Source organism: Salvelinus namaycush, chromosome 28 (genome assembly GCF_016432855.1).
Source record: "Salvelinus namaycush isolate Seneca chromosome 28, SaNama_1.0, whole genome shotgun sequence".
Taxonomy (NCBI): domain Eukaryota; kingdom Metazoa; phylum Chordata; class Actinopteri; order Salmoniformes; family Salmonidae; genus Salvelinus; species Salvelinus namaycush.
In genome coordinates this window covers 28,968,105-28,986,751 of record NC_052334.1, presented here as the reverse complement: position 1 = coordinate 28,986,751, position 18,647 = coordinate 28,968,105, and the positions used below count along the sequence as shown (strand labels likewise).

General features: G+C 42.0%; 3 protein-coding genes and 1 long non-coding RNA gene across 9 annotated transcripts in view; 2 read left to right on the top strand and 2 right to left on the bottom strand.

The window, feature by feature from the left end:
* Positions 1 to 3,535, bottom strand: part of LOC120023732 (uncharacterized protein KIAA1522 homolog) — a 35,514-nt gene extending 31,979 nt beyond the window's left edge. For all 3 annotated transcript variants that reach the window (XM_038967806.1, XM_038967803.1, XM_038967805.1), the window contains exon 1: positions 3,251 to 3,535. The gene's annotated coding sequence lies outside the window, so the exon portion shown is untranslated. The remainder of the gene's footprint in view (positions 1 to 3,250) is intronic.
* Positions 2,211 to 11,708, top strand: LOC120023736. 2 transcript variants are annotated; one of them, XR_005472733.1, is made up of 4 exons: positions 2,211 to 2,321; positions 6,927 to 7,450; positions 7,734 to 7,982; positions 9,913 to 11,708. It is a non-coding gene; the product is annotated as an uncharacterized LOC120023736 (long non-coding RNA). The 2 variants fall into 2 exon arrangements; XR_005472732.1 differs by lacking the exon at positions 9,913 to 11,708 and having other exon boundaries at positions 7,734 to 8,246.
* LOC120023734 (histone-binding protein RBBP4) lies at positions 8,187 to 11,991 on the bottom strand. Its single transcript, XM_038967807.1, has 10 exons — positions 11,858 to 11,991; positions 11,299 to 11,446; positions 10,728 to 10,873; positions 10,411 to 10,584; positions 10,198 to 10,313; positions 9,937 to 10,097; positions 9,690 to 9,816; positions 9,514 to 9,591; positions 9,150 to 9,395; positions 8,187 to 8,941 (listed from the first exon to the last, which is right to left on the bottom strand). The coding sequence occupies exons 1-10, from the start codon at positions 11,871 to 11,873 to the stop codon at positions 8,879 to 8,881; spliced, it is 1,275 nt and encodes a 424-aa protein (XP_038823735.1). The 5' UTR covers positions 11,874 to 11,991; the 3' UTR covers positions 8,187 to 8,878.
* A 228-nt stretch (positions 11,992 to 12,219) lies between these two features.
* On the top strand, positions 12,220 to 17,008 carry LOC120023735 (protein archease). 3 transcript variants are annotated; one of them, XM_038967808.1, is made up of 7 exons: positions 12,233 to 12,602; positions 12,975 to 12,999; positions 13,530 to 13,651; positions 13,887 to 13,969; positions 14,355 to 14,407; positions 14,693 to 14,729; positions 16,585 to 17,008. In XM_038967808.1, exons 1-7 carry the CDS (start codon positions 12,521 to 12,523, stop codon positions 16,669 to 16,671), a joined length of 489 nt encoding a protein of 162 aa, XP_038823736.1. In that variant the 5' UTR covers positions 12,233 to 12,520; the 3' UTR covers positions 16,672 to 17,008. The 3 variants fall into 3 exon arrangements, with proteins under 3 accessions (XP_038823737.1, XP_038823736.1, XP_038823738.1); XM_038967809.1 differs by lacking the exon at positions 14,355 to 14,407 and having other exon boundaries at positions 12,220 to 12,602; XM_038967810.1 differs by lacking the exons at positions 12,233 to 12,602; positions 12,975 to 12,999; positions 14,355 to 14,407 and having other exon boundaries at positions 13,406 to 13,651.
* Positions 17,009 to 18,647: the final 1,639 nt, after the last annotated feature.

The following is an 18,647-nucleotide window of genomic DNA, read 5'->3' as shown; positions in this document are numbered from 1 at the left end:
GTTTCTAGACCTCCTCAGTGTTGCTGTGGGCCTAAGCCTGAACCTCTGTATTTTTGGAAGAAAACCAGGGGAGAATAAGTAGACAGTAGTGACAGTGGCTACTGGGAAAAAACACAGCTGTGGCTTAAAATACATCCTCTCCTGCCACTGGCATCTCTGAAGCCTCTGTTCTCGCCAGTTAAAACAAGCCCTCTGTGCCCTGACCACAATAACACGCACACACAGAGAGCATGCTGAGAGGACTAGGAAACCATATAGTGGAAACTAGATGGGACATGCAGAAATACAGGAGAACAGTCTAATCCAGCAGTGGAAAGATGCAAATGTTCTCTATGTAAATGTTTTTTTTTTTTTTTACATTTCAGAAGGCTTAAATGGGCAACTAAAAGAAAGTATGTCCCATTTGGCAAATACTACTGGAACACAGTCCCCCAGCTTATACTTATGCACCGTCAAGGACAGTCAGACTGAGAACATGAGACACACACATTGAGGGCCAATGAGTTAACTCATTGGATTTCTCATTAATATTGATAAAAGGTTCAATGATGACAGATGAGTAACTCAGCCAATCCCACTGATTAAACCTATTGTCTGCCACTCAGTCTACTCACAGAAGGCTCCTCACTACACTGCAGACATGAGTCACTGCTGATTCCACTACACTCACGAGACTGTCGCCCATTCCAGACTGTGATGAGAACGTCTACAGCCCATCATAATAGCGGGATGTTCTCTTTCCACTGCTGCAAACTCCCAACACTGACTACAGTCTAGAGACTGGTCTATTCTTCCTCTTAGCACCCTCGGTCTGTCATGCCCTCACCCCTCTCTTACTAGTGTCCTGAGTTTTTCATGGTCAAGTTCCAACTTGGGGGGAAAGTCAGGGCCCTAGGTGTGCAGAGGCTTGTGGCCAGGTCAGAAGGAAGCACCACCAGTAAAGGACAAACCCTTCCTAAACAAAAGTATCTTGTCTCTACTACAGTTCAGACTGTTCAGTAGAGGTCAGGGTGAACTCATTAGGGGCAGATGTTAGATGGGGGGGGGGGGGTTGTGTGAAATGGTCAGGAAAGAGACTATATGCCAATGTTCATTAGCAGACTACACTGGTAATTACTGCTAATTATCAGGTTGTAGTTGTCCATAATAACATTAATAAGAAAGAACAAGCAAATGACATTATGTGACGACATCTAGCACGACTGATCAATCTGGCCAATTTGTCTCCAAAAGGACTCTTTATCCATGGAAAGACACCAATACATTTCCCAACTGATCTGCAGTCAAAACAATGTTATGCTTTAAGCTTCCAGTTCAAAGTCTATGGACAGGCAATGTACAGTATGTCAACAGAGGGAGACCCTGGGGAACTGAGAATGTCAGGTTATCTTCACTCAAGATAAAGGATATAGGAAATAAATTAGACTGCCATGTGGCCATTTACTGGGAGAGCTCGTACCAACCAACATCACCAGTGCCATAAGATTGTCAGTGTCCATGAGTACTACTCAGATAATTAATAGAAAAACTCTGATTTAGCCTTTCATTGTGAAGACCTCCTTAGTAAAACTTGTTTAGGATTATGTCTTTCTACCCGTTTGTTTAACTGTTCCTGGATCACCAAAGGCCAAGCTATACAAATCTCCACCACCTCTGACCCTGCATCCCACTTCTGACATTCATTTTGGGCTCCCGAGTGGCACAGCGATCTAAGGCACTGCATCTCAGTGCTAGAGGCGTGACTACAGACCCTGGTTCGATTCCAGGCTGTATCACAACCGGCCGTGACTGGAAGTCCCATCGGTCGGCGCACAATTGGCCCAGCGTTGTCCGGGTTAGGCCGTCATTGTAAATAAGAATTTGTTCTTAACCGACTTGCCTAGTTAAATAAAGGTTAAATAAAATAAATAAAAAATGCCCATGGTTGGCTGTACCTTAGCCAAGTACCTCAACTCCTCCACTGAGTTGAGCGAAGACTGGAGTTTTTTTTTAAATGAACCTCAGACTCCATTGAGTTGCTATGCATCGATACTTGAAACAAATTCTAAAACCCTTACTGTGTACCTGTTTGTCCTCTGTTGTTGCATGCCTTTCTTTGCTTGAATCAAAACTTTATAATAAAATGTTAATCAAATACACCCACCGACTGTTTCCTTGTTGAGATTCAATTTGCGCATTCGTACTGAGTTGCCATTTTAGAGCAACAGCAATAGAGCAACAGCAATGAGAAAACAGTCGGTGGTTGTATGAGAAACGTTTAATTAAAAAGCATGGATTTCAGAAAACACAGAAAGGCATGCAACAACAGAAGACAAACATAGGTACACAGTAAGGGTTTAAGATTATTATTATTATTTATTTTTTTAAGTATTGACTCAGTGACTAGGATTCTTTTGTGTTTAGCCTGAAGACCTAGCATTGAATTGCATTGGATTCAATGTCGGAAATAAATTAACGTTTGGATCGTTTTAAGTTTCCTCTCGCGACCTCCACAAGACAAAATGTTGAATAAAAATAGATTTACCGGTTGTTCGTGCGGTTGGTCCTTTTGCAGGTAGGAATGTGAAACAATATATCCACCTTACTTTACCGGTTGTTCGTGCGGTTGGTCCTTTTGCAGGTAGGAATGTGAGACAACATTCACAGCGCATTCAGATTTCTGTATTTTTATCTTGTGCTAGAAATTTGAATGCACTATCAGTGCTTTGAAAAATGGATGTAATTATACTTTCCTGTGCATATATTGTCTCACATTCCTACCAGCAAAGGGACCAACCACGCAGACAACCGGTAAAGTAAGTTAAAATATAATTGTATTCAACATTCTGGCTTGTAGAGGTCATAAGAGTAAACTTTCCTCATGCAAACGCTCAATTATGCCTGACGTAGAATTCAAATGTATTCAACGTCTGGTCTTTAGGCTAGTCTGCGCTCTAGCTGTACTGTACCACCAACCGCCAATCATAGCACATTTCAAAAAGCCTAACACACATTCTAAAAGGTTGATACCTCAATGAGACCTTATGTTTCCTCACTATTTAATAATAAAGTTATTCTGTGATGAAAGTTATGAATTTACAAGTTGAATAATTGTCAGAACTCTTTAAAAAAAAAAATCAAGACTGAGATAAAACACCAAGTTACATTCCTTTGCTCATTATCACACACAAGCGAAATTCAGCAGTGTTACACACACTTTGTGACCATAAAATATGAGAAACATAAAGAATTCAAAAGGAATTCGTTTTACCTTTTGAAAAAAAGTTTTAGGTCCCGATTTGATAGATACGTCTTCTTTATCTGCTTTCCATTCGAAGCGTTTCCACTGCGTTCCTCTCAAGTTTATTTTCAGAACCTGGACTGAAAATCCAGGTAAACCATATCCGCAAAGTGTGCCACAGGAGGAGACTAGTGATATTTTGCTGAGACGCTACAATAATTGTTTTGTACAGCAATCGGTTTTGCACACGGACGCTCCAATTGTTTCCAACAAATGACAAAATGCTTGCGTTTGTGCTGTCCTACCTATGGCTGTAGTGCGCGCACAGGTGAGGACATGAAAGGAATTACCGATGATGTTGAGGACGGCCGCCTGGTGGCGGGGAAAATATCCCTCATATAACGTGTTATCGTTCTCTTTTCTTCTTCTCTATTATTGCCCACCGACAAAAGTTTATTAAAGATTGCATTATCACTTGTTGGTGTGTAGATACGACTTTTAGATTGGCATGATAACAGATACTTCTGACACATGAATATAGTGTAACTTCTTATTTTGACAGCTATCAGAGTGATTAAGGTTAGATTTATTTTCATCAGATAATTGAATTATTTAGCATAGGTGCCATACATTAAGTTATCTAATCTCATTATCACCAAAACAGCATATACAAGGACCAGATAAATCAGCACAAATAGGCTTCTCTTCAATCTAATGTGTGGTAATGATCATACAACTGGGACAGCATTTTGTCCCATTGGTGCATGATTCTTTATACTGATCTACATGGAGGCCATGAGATCAAGATTATCTTACTTAATTATAAATGACAGACCTTAAAAAGCCTAAATATTCTGTAACAGCTCTGCACAGGCTTGCCTAGATACGTGTCAGCAATGGCATCAACAATGTCTAGGCCTCTCTCACTCACTCTCTCTCTGACACCGTGAGTGACCTCAGTTTACCATGTGGGGGGTGAGAAAGTCTACCTTGGGGGAAGGATAGTATTTCTCCCCTCCCTCGCAGCTTATTTATAAACACAAACAGAATCTCTGTTTATCTGGAGACAGAAAGAGCCACACAGAAGGTGGTCTAAGAGGAAACAGTCTGACTATTTACCTGCTGGGATAAACATTTCTCTGGATCGTTGTCTTGAAAGTTAGTGACAATGTGAATTGTTTCATATGGGTGAGTTTGTTGGTCTGTGTTTTGCCTGGGCAATGTCTCAATGCCCTTTCATATAACATTTCTGGGATCTTTTATTTCAGCTCATAAAAATGTGACCAACACTTTACATGTTGCGTTTATATTTTTGTTATTTCATAGTTTTGATGTCTTCACTATTATTCTACAATGTAGAAAATAGTAAAAATAAAGAAAAACCCTTGAATGAGTAGGTGTGTCCAAACTTTTGACTAGTACTGTATATACACATATGTTCTATATGTGTATATATATATTTACATATATATGTATATGTATATTTATATTGTTTTTTACAGTGGCAAGAAAAAGTATGTGAACCCTTTGGAAATAACTGGATTTCTGCATAAATTGATCATACAATTTGATCTGATCTTCATCTAGGTCACAACAATAGACAAACACAGTCTGCTTAAACTAATAACACACAAACAGTTATACGTTTTTATGTCTTTATTGAGCACACTGTGTAAACATTCACAGTACAGGGTGGAAAAAGTATGTGAACCCTTGGATTTAATAACTGGTTGACCCTCCTTTGGCAGCAATAACCTCAACCAAATGTTTTCTGTAGTTGCGGATCAGACCTGCACAACGGTCAGGAGGAATTTTGGACCATTCCTCTTTACAAAACTGTTTCAGTTCAGCAATATTCTTGGGATGTCTGGTGTGAACTGCTGTCTTGAGGCCATGCTACAGCATCTCAAATCGGGTTGAGGTCAGAACTCTGACTGGGCCACTTCAGAAGGTGTATTTTCTTCTGTTGAAGCCATTCTGTTGTTGATTTACTTCTGTGTTTTGGGTCGTTGTCCTGTTGCATCACCCAACTTCTGTTGAGCTTCAATTGGCGAACAGATAGCCTAACATTCTCCTGCAAAATGTCTTTATAAACTTGGGAATTCATTTTTCCATCGATAATAGCAAGCTGTCCAGGCCCTGAGGCATCAAAGCAGCCCCAAACCATGATGCTCCCTCCACCATACTTTACAGTTGGGATGAGGTTTTGATGTTGGTGTGCTGTGCCTTTTTTCTCCACGCAGTATTGTGTGTTTCTTCCAAACAACTCAACTGTAGTTACACTGTGAATGTTTAAATTATGTATTCAATATAGACAAGAAAAATACAATAATGTGTGTGTTACTAGTTTAAGCACACTATGTTTGTCTATTTTTGTGACTTAGATCAAATTTGATGACTAATTTATGCAGAAATCCAGGTAATTCCAAAGGGTTCACATACCTTTTCTTGCCACTGTAGTTGAAGGTGCCAGTGACACTTTTATAACCTTTGTGCATACACTGAGTGTACAAAACATTAGGATCAACTTCCAAATATTGAGTTGCACCCCCCTTTGACCTCATAACAGCCTCAATTTGTTGGGGCATGGACTCTACAAGGTGTCGAAAGCATTCTACAGGGATGCTGGCCCATGTGGACTCCAATACTTCCCACAGTTGTGTACAGTTGGCTGGATGTCCTTTGGGTGGACCATTCTTGATACACACGGGAAATTGTTCAGTGTGAAAAACCCAGCAGCGTTGCCGTTCTTGACACACTCAAACCGGTGCACCTGGCACCTACTACCATACCCCGTTCAAAGAAACTTAAATCTTTTGTCTTGCCCATTCACACTCTGAATGGCACACATACACAATACATATCTCAATTGTCTCAAGGCTTAAAAATCATTATTTAACCTGTATTCTCTCCTTAATCTACACATTGAAGTGGATTTTAACAGGTGACATCAAGAAGGGATACTAGCTTTCACCTGGATTCCCCTGGTCAGTCTATGTCATGGAAAGAGCAAGTGTTCCTAACGTTTTACACTCAGTGTATATTGTTATTTTTTGAGTGCGGTTTTCATATAAGCCCTCTTGGGTTTCAAACCTCACCTGCACACCTTTTTACTTTGTTTTTGTCTGCACTGTTTGTCGTTCACTTTACAAATAACTTTAAAGATAAAACCGATGTTCAGAATAGCTTTATCTGACAAATATGCTAAGCGAATTAAAGATGATTTTAGGAGATGTTTTCATGTCCAATTTGGAATTACACATGGGTAAAATTCTGACATGCAGCTGCCTGTACACTTCATGTATATTACAGTGTCTGAGAATGTCACTGTCTATGCCATATCATATCAAGATCAGATAGAGGTAAGAATAGACCGACTTGGATATCAGGAGCACAGACGCGTACTGTAGAAGTGATAAGAGAAGAATATACAGTATGTCTAGACAGAAGCTCATAGGATGGTGGAATCACAAAAACAGATCTTTAATGTTGACTGGATCCTTGTGCTTTTCTCACTCTATTCTTGTGCAATTTCATAGATTAAGCTTGGCTTTGAAAGAGCTCTGATTCCCATGAATCATAAGTCTTGCTATTTCACTGTGGATCCCATGACTTATCAGTCTGGATGATCTGTGAGTGCAACACAAACTCTCTCTTACCCTTTCCTCTTCTTCCTATCCTTGTCTACTTCCACTTCTTTTGACAGGTGATGGAGATACCAATGACGGATCTACAGAGAGGGAGGGAAGTTGAGTCTAGAGAGGACTTGCACTCTGAAGAGGAGCATATGTAGGAGGCACATTCTGTGGAGAGCAGCCTAACGGCAGCACTAACCCACTCTGAGAGAAGCATGCACAGTGCCGGATATATGGTTCAAGCGCGCATCATTGAGGTGGAACATACCTTTGTCCAGCTGGAGGGTAGCATGGACAGTATGAGGCTGCTCTTTGAGGAGTGCATAGAGGTGGGCCGTCTGGAAAGTCGGGGGGATGAATTGGTATGGGAGCTATTGCACCTGGAGCAACCTATGCTGCAGGCTACGGAGGCTCTGAGGGGACAGTTGTTAGAGGCACATAGAGTAGAGTCCTTACCAGCATCCAGTTGGAGTATATTCATCTGCAGATAGAGGTGGGACAGGTGAAGAGTAAGCTATTTGTCACAGCCAGACTGTATTCAGAGCCAGCTAACACTGACTGCACAACAGTATGATGGCCCAGTACAGTCACACAGGTAAAGTGGAGTGGAAACCCCACAACATTATTGCATGTAAGCTGTTGTGAGAATGCAGTTTATGTACCTTAAGTAAAGGGTTACAGTATGATGGGTGTTGACATTTTCTCAGCATTTTCCTGTGATTTCTTTTGTCATCCCTTTGATGTGAAGTTTCATTGTGTTGACATGTGTTATGTTGATGGGTGCTACCACAGATTTGTTATTGCGGTTAACGGCTGCCTGTCATTGAGTTAATCACTGTTATGAGTGGAAACTCGCTTTTCTTTTTTTCTGCCCCCAGGAGGAGCTCCAGGCCCATGTCCAGTCTCACAGAGGTAGCCCAGCTTATGGAGACCCGGCACAACCAGCTGAACACCCTGAAGGATTGGGCGACGCCATCCCATCACTGGGCCGTGAACGACTTCACTCACTGCCAACAAGCCTCACTGTGCCTGCAGCGGCAGCATGAGGAATCTAGAAGGCTGGTATGAGCCGTGCCCGCTAGCCCTGCTCCGGAGGAGGCAGGGAAGGATACCCTGAGCCAGTAAAGGTATAGTGTAACTGGTCTAATTTCTTCTCATCAGGAGACTATGCAGAAGCTGAAGCTTCATTTTTAGAAAAAGGCATAACAGACAATTGGAAGAATTGAAGGGACTTTTGACCCTTAGGAATGAAGGTTTATCAAATTAATATTTTTAGACTGTACTACTTACAATTGCCTGTATAGATAGGCTGACATGTACAATTAACATTCCTGGGAGTCTCAAGGTGATTTTATTACATGGGCTGTATTGAAGTAAGCAAGACATTTGCTGAAGGGGAATCATAACTTTTCCATGGAAGTACAGGACAGTTGACAAAACAGCTGGAATATCCACAACCCCTCCAGACCGAACTTGTATTGTTTGCAAGTGTCCTTGATTGTGCATTTAGCCAATAATGTCAGTGATTGGTTTACTTAAACTGCTCTTAATACATTAACATTGCCATTATGACAGTTGGCCTTGGCTGTGAGATCAGCATGTCTTAACTGTAAACTGCACTGTGCATGGAAGGTCTACTGTAAAAACAATGTTTATTATGAATACACATACACACCAAAAAGAAATCCGATGCAGATGTGGCATACAAAGCAAGACAGGGATACTAGTCATACAAAGGTGATTGGGGAAACCTACAATACAGCTGTCAAGGGAATGAAATGAAAATCTATGTAATTTCTTATGAAATTAAACTGTATAAATGTTACTAACACAATGAGCATCATTTGTTTCCCCCCTACATTTGTTTCCCCCTACAAAAATGCAAAACAACCCACTCTTACGCACCGTGTATTTTTTCAGAGACATTTAAACATTGTGTTCTATTTTTTTTTTTAAAGAAAAGAAAAAAAGTGATTGGAGGATGTGATCAATGGAGGGTTGTTGTGTGACTAAACAGTTTCACTCATGCCTGGACCTCAGTGTCTGCTGCTCCCTCTGGGTCCTCGTCATTGTAGATGTTCTCAGCCTGGAAAATGGAAAGACATTCTTAGTACTCCTACTAATAAAATAAAAATTATTCTACATATTATAGTAAGATGGTAATACTAGTAGTACTAAGATGGTAATGCTTCTGCCATCCCTGCAAACCTGTTACTTAGGCCTCATGAAATAAATAAACTATTCTCTATAGCCTCCCACTGTTTGACAGAGCACAGTCTGCCCTAAGGTCTTACCATCTGCCAAACTTCCATGATGTTGTCCTCAGACACCGAACAGATGACCCAGGGCTCGTTGGGGTTCCACGAGAAGTCGGAGATCTTAGCTGTGTGACCACCGTGAATGAACAGCAGTTCAGGTGGACCATCCTCAGCATCCTCTGGCGACTGCTCCTCTCCGATTTTACTGAGGTCCCACACGTTGAGTCGCCTGTCTGTGCCACTGGAGGCCAAGATGGTTTCATTATGAGGAGACCACTGGACCTGAAGGGAGGAAAGGAGCAGAAATATTTGACACAAGTTAGTCATAGATGGTTCAACACACAGCTTGTGCAAAACAGACTTCATAGGGAATAATTGTCTACTTCATGACTTAACATACCTGAAAGATCTCATCTTTGTGAGACTCAAATGAATGCAGCTTCAGTTTCAGGTTCCTCAGGTCCCAAAGAGCAACCGTCTTAAAAGGGAGAAACCGTTAAATCCACACTACTGCTTCAATAACTACAATATGAAAGAATCTTGTAAGAATTGAGAGCAGTAAGAGATCCAGCCCACCTTGTCTGCTGAGCCTGAGGCCAGGATGAACTCGCTGTAAGGGTTGAAGGACAGACAGTTGACCTCTGCAGTGTGGGCGTCCACAGCATGGCTAGGTTTCGACGTATTGTTTGATCGCGTGTCCCAACTGCACAGTAAACACAGTAACCAACAGTGTTATTGTTCAATGAGCAAGACCAAACAATGCTGTTGCTCATTCAAAGGTCGTTTTTTGTTGTTGTAGGGGAGTTAACTCATGGAGCCTTACATCATGAGTTTCTGGTCGTCAGCTACAGATCCAAAGAGGGACTCGTGCAGTAGATGCCAAGAAACGTCCTCCACAACAGCTGTGTGTCCAGTGAAGATGGTCTTAGCGTCCACAACCTTCCCCTCCTTAGGAACTGCACTGATGTCCCACATACAGATCGTCTGCAGACAGATGGGAAACAAGGTGAGAAAAGAAAAGACATGGAGGGAGGAAGGAAGAGTGTTCAAGCACTTGCTCTGGGTCAAGTGACAAGTCACTCACATGGTCATCAGAAGCGCTGAGAAGACAGCCACTCAGGTTGGGGTTCCAGGAGAGACCGTAACCCTCCTTCTGGTGTCCCCTCAAACGCAGATCTGGGGTGCACTCTCCAGATGGATCTGTAGTACACAGGTAAACACGTTATTACCAAACATTTTTAAAACAGGACTTGGACTTCCTGGCCATACACTTTAAATGTGCAGTAAGCAGACCCACCTGGTTTGGAGGGATGTTTGGTGTAGTCAAAGACAAGCACATCACTGGTTGGGGTTTTGGTGGCGATGATGCAGGGGTTCTGGGGCATGTGGCGGGCTCTGTTCACCTCTCCCTCATGGTTTATCTTGATTTCAATCTCTATCTTACCACTGACTGAGCCAAAGCCTCCAAACTCTGAAGGGAGCGAGAGAGTCAGATCAGTGAGCTACAGCAAAAAGGACTAATGTATATTACCAACAGTAAAATATTTTGAATGAACCAAAGCCTTAAAACATTTACACAGAAAGGTTGTAATTGTATCAAAAACATTCTCTCACCGCCTTTCTCACTATCATAGTGAGAAGCATCAAACTGCGCGTCGTCATTGGGCAGTTGCACGCTGGCAATGACCAGGTGATTCTGTTCATCTGATGTGTGTGTGCCAAGAACCAGCCTGTGTACACTGAAATCCTTCCCCTCAGGTCTAAAAATATAGAAAAAAGGTGTTCCAAAACAGATACATGTAAACAGTTTCCTTTTTTTATGTAATAGGGGGCATTAGAAACTTAACATGGTCTACACAAGGATATCTTCGCAACACATATGGAGGCCAAAAACAATCCTCCTAAAGACACCTTAGCACTCTCAGTAATCTAGCAAAGGCAGTTTTGTGATCAGCACCAGTATCTGGTATTCATGGGAACTATAGCTAGTTATGTATTCCTATATTGAGATGCACAGATAGTTGCAGCATTCAAGACACCTGGGAAAAATAGTTTTGAATGGTCATCCAACTCAGGAATTCTGGCATATTCCTAGAGCTCTGACTTTCCTCCCTGAAGATCACTCATATGTTCACCTCGTTTTTTCAAGTTCCCAGTTGTCTTGAAAGTACCAAATGAACCTTACCTGGTGACATCAGGCAGCCACTGTGCTGTGAGGCTGGGCCACTCCAGGGCGTGGGTCATCACCAGGTCATAGAGGAAGGGCGTGTTCTTCTTCCATATCTTGTACTCCTCATTTATCACCCTCTCCTCCACAGCATCATCAAACGCTGCTGTAAAACAGAATGAAAGTCAATCGAGACAGATTTAAATGTAACTCAAACTAGCAGCAACCCATTCAAAGGAAATATAGTTGTGATTGAGGGCACCCTATTAACATTGAGAAAGTGTTAGCTAGCTAGTTAATAGTTACGCCCATTGAGTAGGGTTTTCCCGATGTTAGCAAACGTACTGACAAATTGAGCGAAAGTTAGCTAACTCATTACACTCCCCCAAACAGGTTGTGTCTCTGACATTAAACGCTTTGCTTTTGAATACATTTACCTTGGTTGCTAACTAGCTAGCTAGGTACTTTTCTTTGTATACAATTATAAATTCATTATCTTCACGATTAATACGCCGGGAGCCCCCGTCCTTCCTGGCCTACCTTGGTAGCTAGCTAATTCACTTTAGCATGAAATTACCTTCTTTATCAGCCATGGCGTTGATAATATTACACAAGTAGCTTTGTTTTCAGAAATAGCGCTTCGCGGAGAACAAGCACGCAGCCGGGCTACCTTGGCGGGAACGCTATAGAGGTTAAATAGCCAATCACCGTCAACTAAACCGGAAGATGTCGTATATGTATTTGTCAAAGAAAAGGCTCCGACAGGATTCCGGGTTACCAAAAATGTTTCCACTAGATAGCACAGCTACAAAGTGGCTATATAGTAAACATTAATGAAAACCAAAATTCGCTTTTTGGTCTTAGTTTAAGTCTCGGGTTAGCAAGCGTGGTTAATGTTATTGGTTAGGTTTAAAATCAAATCTTAATAAGATAAATTGTTTTAAAAAGGGGGGGAGGGGGTATGGCTCCGTGGCTGTGGTAACTAGTGACGACACAGCAAAAAACTATATTTTTACCCCGCATTATTTCATTTCGGGGATCTTTATTATCCACCCGCACAGTAGGTGGCGGAATACACATATAATTGTTGCGAACGCCATTATATCAAAGAAGTAGAAGGAGAGCAATCTTTGGTACCTGATTGGTCACTACACTGACAATACTTCCTGAAACAATACATGTTGCAACAGCAAGTATACGTTTCAGTAGTTTAGGGTTCAAATCAACTAAAGAAATCACAATGGATGATCGTGAGCTTGATCTCACCGAGTCACAGAAAGCTACCAAGTCGAAATACCCGGCGATCAACAAGAAGTATGAGTGTGAGTTGCGAACTTGTGTAGCTAATCTGTTATGAACATGCTTGATAACAAGCTATACTTACATTTTTAGCTAGTTAGCTTGCTTTGGTCTGATTTGAGATTGTTCACCAGGTAGTACATGAATGGGTTTCTGTTGAAATGTTCAGTGGAAGAGTATCTTTAGTGGAGGAGAGAGCTCTACCATCAGAAATTGCTTCATTGACACATTTATATTGTAGCCAGGCCTAGTAGATTAATACCCTCACATATTGGATTGAATATTTACCTATTGGATTGAATGTTTACCTATAGCCCACTCTACTTTATTGTAGTAACATGAGTTGAATAATTGATCTATCCATCTATTCATCTTGTAATTTGGTTTCTCTCTAGATTTGGACCACACTGCTGATGTACAGTAAGTGGACTGACTACCCATGAACCACAGCAACTGCTGCTCCTACCCTTAACTGTGGTGGTTACACCTTTATTGTGAAATCCCCAAAGCCTACCTGTTAATGCAGAGCAGCGATCTGTGACTTGACCGTACGGAGTGGCTTCCAACTTGACACACACTGGTTGAATCAACGTTGTTTTCACGTCATTTCAATTCAATTACATTGAACCAATGTGGAATAGACGTTGAATTGACGTCTGTGCCAGTGTAACGGATGTGAAATGGCTAGCTAGTTAGCGGTGGTGCGCGCTAATAGCCTTTCAATCGGTGACGTCACTTGCTCTGAGACCTTGAAGTAGTGGTTCCCCTTGCTCTGCAAGGGCCGCGGCTTTTGTGGAGCGATGGGTAACGATGCTTCGTGGGTGACTGTTGTTGATGTGTGCAGAGGGTCCCTGGTTCGCGCCCGGGGCGAGGGGACGGACTAAAGTTAAACTGTTACACCCAGTGGGTTTGTCTTGCATCTGTGTCATAACTCTTATGTATGTTCCTAGGCTCCACTCTTGGGGAGACTCGCTGGAGGAGGCCTTTGAGCAGTGTGCCATGGCAATGTTTGGGTATATGACAGATACAGAGACGGTGGAGCCCATTGACACAGTAGAAGTGGAGTCAGAAGGTGAGATGGAATAACAGACTGAAAACAGGCATAATACTCATAGGGACAGAACATGTCTGGAGTACATTATGGGGGACCAGTACGGGGGGGGAATATATGCACTCACTAATGTAAGTCACTCTGGATAATAGTGTCTGCTAAATGACAAATGTAATGTAAATATGTTTCATATGGGTCAATATTTTACTTACCATTGCATTGAATACTTTCTTATGTCTGTTTGTTTCCTGACCAGGTGATGACATGGAATCTCTTCTCTTCCACTTCCTAGACGACTGGTTATTCAAATTCAGTGCAGATCTTTTCTTCATTCCCAGAGTAAGGGCCTTCAACGTATTAATTCCAGTGAGGCTACATGGAGCTCGCTCTCTCTCTCCTACCCCCGATCAATAGATGTATAGATTTCTTGGTGCCTGTATGTATAATTGTATGATGTCAAAGGAGCATGCACAGAATTGCATTGCAAAAAAAAAAATGGGTTTGAAACCTGATTACAACTGGAAGATAACATATCATTACATTTACCAGAAGTGTTTATTTATCTTGTATCCCTTACAACACAGTTCATTACCAAAGCGCTATTGTTTGCTTCAAATAGCTCATGCTTCAAATGTAATAAGCTTTCAAAAAGACATGGCAACTACCAATTTCATTTAGCAGTTACAATAATAAGGTATTGCCTAACTTAATGTATGTCTTCTAGGAGGTTAAAGTTTTGCACATTGACAGGATGCACTTCAAAATCCGCTCCATTGGGTAAGTTGATCTTAAGTTACACGTCAGGATTTAGTTTTTGCTCACTAGGTGGTGCTAATTTATACTCGCATGTGATTGATCATTGACTTTTGAGCCATGTACATTACTCCTAGATGAAACAGTCTGAGGGGATTTGGTGGGTTGGTTTTAGTTGGAACATTCTACCCCTGAGAAAGACAAGGGTTGCATGTTATCATTACTTCCTCCCCGAGTTCCTATGCCTGGAGTTCTGGTTCGTTCTCAGCTTCCCTCCATGCCTCACATTGTTTTCCTCTGCTATTGTAGGTGGGGAGAAGAGTTCAACTTGGTCAAGCATCCACAGGTGAGCAAACTGACCACAAAGAGGTCTGCTGTCTGACTCCCTCCTGGCCATAAGGCATCATTACTGTTTATGACCTGATGAAGATTGTTTATCCAACAGTGGTTGTGATACAGTGGGGCAAAAAAGTATTTAGTCAGCCACCAATTGTGCAAGTTCTCCCACTGAAAAAGATGAGAGAGGCCTGTAATTTTCATCATAGGTACACTTCAACTATGACAGACAAAATGAGAAAAAGAAATCCAGAAAATCACATTGTAGGATTTTTAATGAATTTATTTGCAAATGATGGTGGAAAATAAGTATTTGGTCAATAACAAAAGTATATCTCAATACTTTGTTATATACCCTTTGTTGGCAATGACAGAGGTCAAACGTTTTCTGTAAGTCTTCACAAGGTTTTCACACACTGTTGCTGGTATTTTGGCCCATTCCTCCATGCAGATCTCCTCTAGAGCAGTGATGTTTTGGGGCTGTTGCTGGGCAACACGGACTTTCAACTCCCTCCAAAGATTTTCTATGGGGTTGAGATCTGGAGACTGGCTAGGCCACTCCAGGACCTTGAAATGCTTCTTACGAAGCCACTCCTTCGTTGCCCGGGCGGTGTGTTTGGGATCATTGTCATGCTGAAAGACCCAGCCACGTTTCATCTTCAATGTCCTTGCTGATGGAAGGAGGTTTTCACTCAAAATCTCACGATACATGGCCCCATTCATTCTGTCCTTTACACGGATCAGTCGTCCTGGTCCCTTTGCAGAAAAACAGCCCCAAAGCATGATGTTTCCACCCCCATGCTTCACAGTAGGTATGGTGTTCTTTGGATGCAACTCAGCATTCTTTGTCCTCCAAACACGACGAGTTGAGTTTTTACCAAAAAGTTCTATTTTGGTTTCATCTGACCATATGACATTCTCCCAATCTTCTTCTGGATCATCCAAATGCTCTCTAGCAAACTTCAGACGGGCCTGGACATGTACTGGCTTAAGCAGGGGTACACGTCTGGCACTGCAGGATTTGAGTCCCTGGCTGCGTAGTGTGTTACTGATGGTAGGCTTTGTTACTTTGGTCCCAGCTCTCTGCAGGTCATTCACTAGGTCCCCCCGTGTGGTTCTGGGATTTTTGCTCACCGTTCTTGTGATCATTTTGACCCCACGGGGTGAGATTTTGCATGGAGCCCCAGATCGAGGGAGATTATCAGTGGTCTTGTATGTCTTCCATTTCCTAATAATTGCTCCCACAGTTGATTTCTTCAAACCAAGCTGCTTACCTATTGCAGATTCAGTCTTCCCAGCCTGGTGCAGGTCTACAATTTTGTTTCTGGTGTCCTTTGACAGCTCTTTGGTCTTGGCCATAGTGGAGTTTGGAGTGTGACTGTTTGAGGTTGTGGACAGGTGTCTTTTATACTGATAACAAGTTCAAACAGGTGCCATTAATACAGGTAACGAGTGGAGGACAGAGGAGCCTCTTAAAGAAGAAGTTACAGGTCTGTGAGAGCCAGAAATCTTGCTTGTTTGTAGGTGACCAAATACTTATTTTCCACCATAATTTGCAAATAAATTCATTAAAAATCCTACAATGTGATTTTCTGGATTTTTTTTTCTCATTTTGTCTGTCATAGTTGAAGTGTACCTATGATGAAAATTACAGGCCTCTCTCATCTTTTTAAGTGGGAGAACTTGCACAATTGGTGGCTGACTAAATACTTTTTTGCCCCACTGTATGTATTCTGTTACTGAAATATTATACTACATACATGATTAGTAAGCATAGACTGTTTTCATTGATTCAGGAGTTATCTGATTACAATAGTTTGTATTTTTGAAAGTGTCACTAAACTATGTGTATATTGTCCCTAAAGGGGACAGAAGTGAAGGCCATCACTTACTCAGCCATGCAGATCCATGACATCGACAAGCCCGAGATCTTTGCCATCATTGACATCTGAGGATACTACTACTGAGAAACGGTCCCAGAAGGGAACAGGACAATAGAAACAAACCTATATGTGCCTGTGTGATTGATTTAGGGCAACAGCATAGGCTTTGAAAATTTACATTTGATTTAGGGCAACAGCATAGGCTTTAAAACTGGATGAGTGAAGTGTAATATTTCCCTGAATTTTAATTGTTTACAGACAGATATCCAGAGAGCAGCAAACATCAGCAGCAGCAGAGTAACTGCTCAAGATACACTACATGACCAAAAGTATGTGGACACCTGCCCGTCAAACATCTCATTCCAAAAATAACGGGCATTAATATGGAGTTGGTCCCCCCTTTGTTGCTATAACAGCCTCCACTCTTCTGGGAAGGTGGCAGAATCCCTGAGCCAACTAGATGAAAAGTATGTCCTTGTGCCCTTGAGCAAGGCATTTAACCCTAGCTGCCCCTGTCAGTCGCTCTGGATAAAGTGTCTGCTAAATGACAAACATTTAAAGGCTTTCCACTAGATGTTGGAACATTGCTTCGGGTACTTGCTTCCATTCAGCCACAAGACCGTTAGTGAGGTCGGGTACTGATGTTGGGCGATTAGGCCTGACTCGCAAGTCGGCGTTCCAATTCATTCCAAAGGTGTTTGATGGGTTTGTGGTCAGGGCTCTGCAGGCCAATCAAGTTCTTCCACACTGATCTTGACAAACCATTTCTGTATGGACCTTGCTTTGTGCACAGGTGCATTGTCATGCTAAAACAGGAAAGGGCCTTCCCCAAATTGTTACCACAAAGTTGGAAGCACAGAATCGTCTAGAATGTATGCTGCAGCGTTAAGACTTCCCTTCACTGGAACTAAGTGCCCAGCCTGAACCATTATTCCTCCTCCACCAAACTATAGAACAGTGTGTTCTATATCGAGGCAGGTAGCGTTCTCCTGGCATCCGCCCAACCCAGATTCGTCTGTCGGACTGCCAGTTGGTGAAGCGTCACTCCAGATAATGCGTTTCCAATGGCGGCGAGCTTTACACAACTCCAGCCGACGCTTGGCATTGTGAATGGTGATCTTAGGCATGTGTGCGGCTACTTGGCCACGGAAACTAATTTCAGGAAGCTCCCGACGAACAGTTCTTGTGCTGACATTGCTTCCAGAGGCAGTTTGGAACTCGGTAGTGAGTGTTGCAACCGAGGACAGACGATTTTTACGCGCTTCAACACTCGGCGGTCCCGTTCTGTGAGCTTGTGTGGCCTACCACTGCTAGACGTATCCACCTCACAATAACAGCATTTACAGTTGACCGTGGCAGCTATAGCAGGGCAGAAATTTGTCGAACTGACTTGTTGGAAAAGGTGGCATCCTATGAAGGTGCCATGTTGAAAGTCACTGAGCTCTTTATTAAGGCCATTCTACTGCCAATGTTTGTCTATGGAGATTGCATGGCTGTGTGCTCGATTTTTATACACCTGTCAGCAACGGGTGTGGCTGAAATAGCCGAATCCACTAATTTGAAGGGGTGTCCACATACTTTTCTATATATAGTGTAAGTCATCTGGCTCTTCTCGTAAGTGCTCTGAGCGGTATTGATTGAGGAATGCCAATAATTAAGAATTTTATTGTTATTTTTAAGGATCACAAATGAATCCAAAAAGTATCAAGAGACAGAATCATCTAAAAAATCTGTTACGAAGATGGCACAATAATGAATGTACTTTTAGGGATTTTAAATGATTTTTTGTTGAGAGACCGTGCAGGGGCATTGACAGTTTTTTTTGTCATATGTACTGTATTTGTACAGCTAGATATTTATTTAAGCATTTCAGGTGCCACACCTCTCTGATTAAAAATACATCAAACAATCCAGGCTGGGATCCACCCCATCACAGACAAATGCAGTGCTTCGGCCAAGATGTTTCATACCGATTGAATCAAACACACTATTGCTTTTTCTGGAGAGTAAAGATACCTGAGTGAACATGTTCATTTTTGGTTTAT

Excerpts from the sequence above, each read along its gene's own strand:
- LOC120023734 (XM_038967807.1), bottom strand. Across the intron at positions 9,817-9,936 it reads GACGACCAGAAACTCATGAT|TTGGGACACGCGATCAAACA; the intron begins GTAAGGCTCCAT and ends TTTACTGTGCAG. Across the intron at positions 9,396-9,513 it reads ACAAAGATGAGATCTTTCAG|GTCCAGTGGTCTCCTCATAA; the intron begins GTATGTTAAGTC and ends TCCTCCCTTCAG.
- LOC120023735 (XM_038967808.1), top strand. The coding sequence starts at position 12,521 with ATGGATGATCGTGAGCTTGATCTCACCGAGTCACAGAAAGCTACCAAG. Across the intron at positions 12,603-12,974 it reads GATCAACAAGAAGTATGAGT|ATTTGGACCACACTGCTGAT; the intron begins GTGAGTTGCGAA and ends GTTTCTCTCTAG. Across the intron at positions 14,730-16,584 it reads ACTTGGTCAAGCATCCACAG|GGGACAGAAGTGAAGGCCAT; the intron begins GTGAGCAAACTG and ends TTGTCCCTAAAG.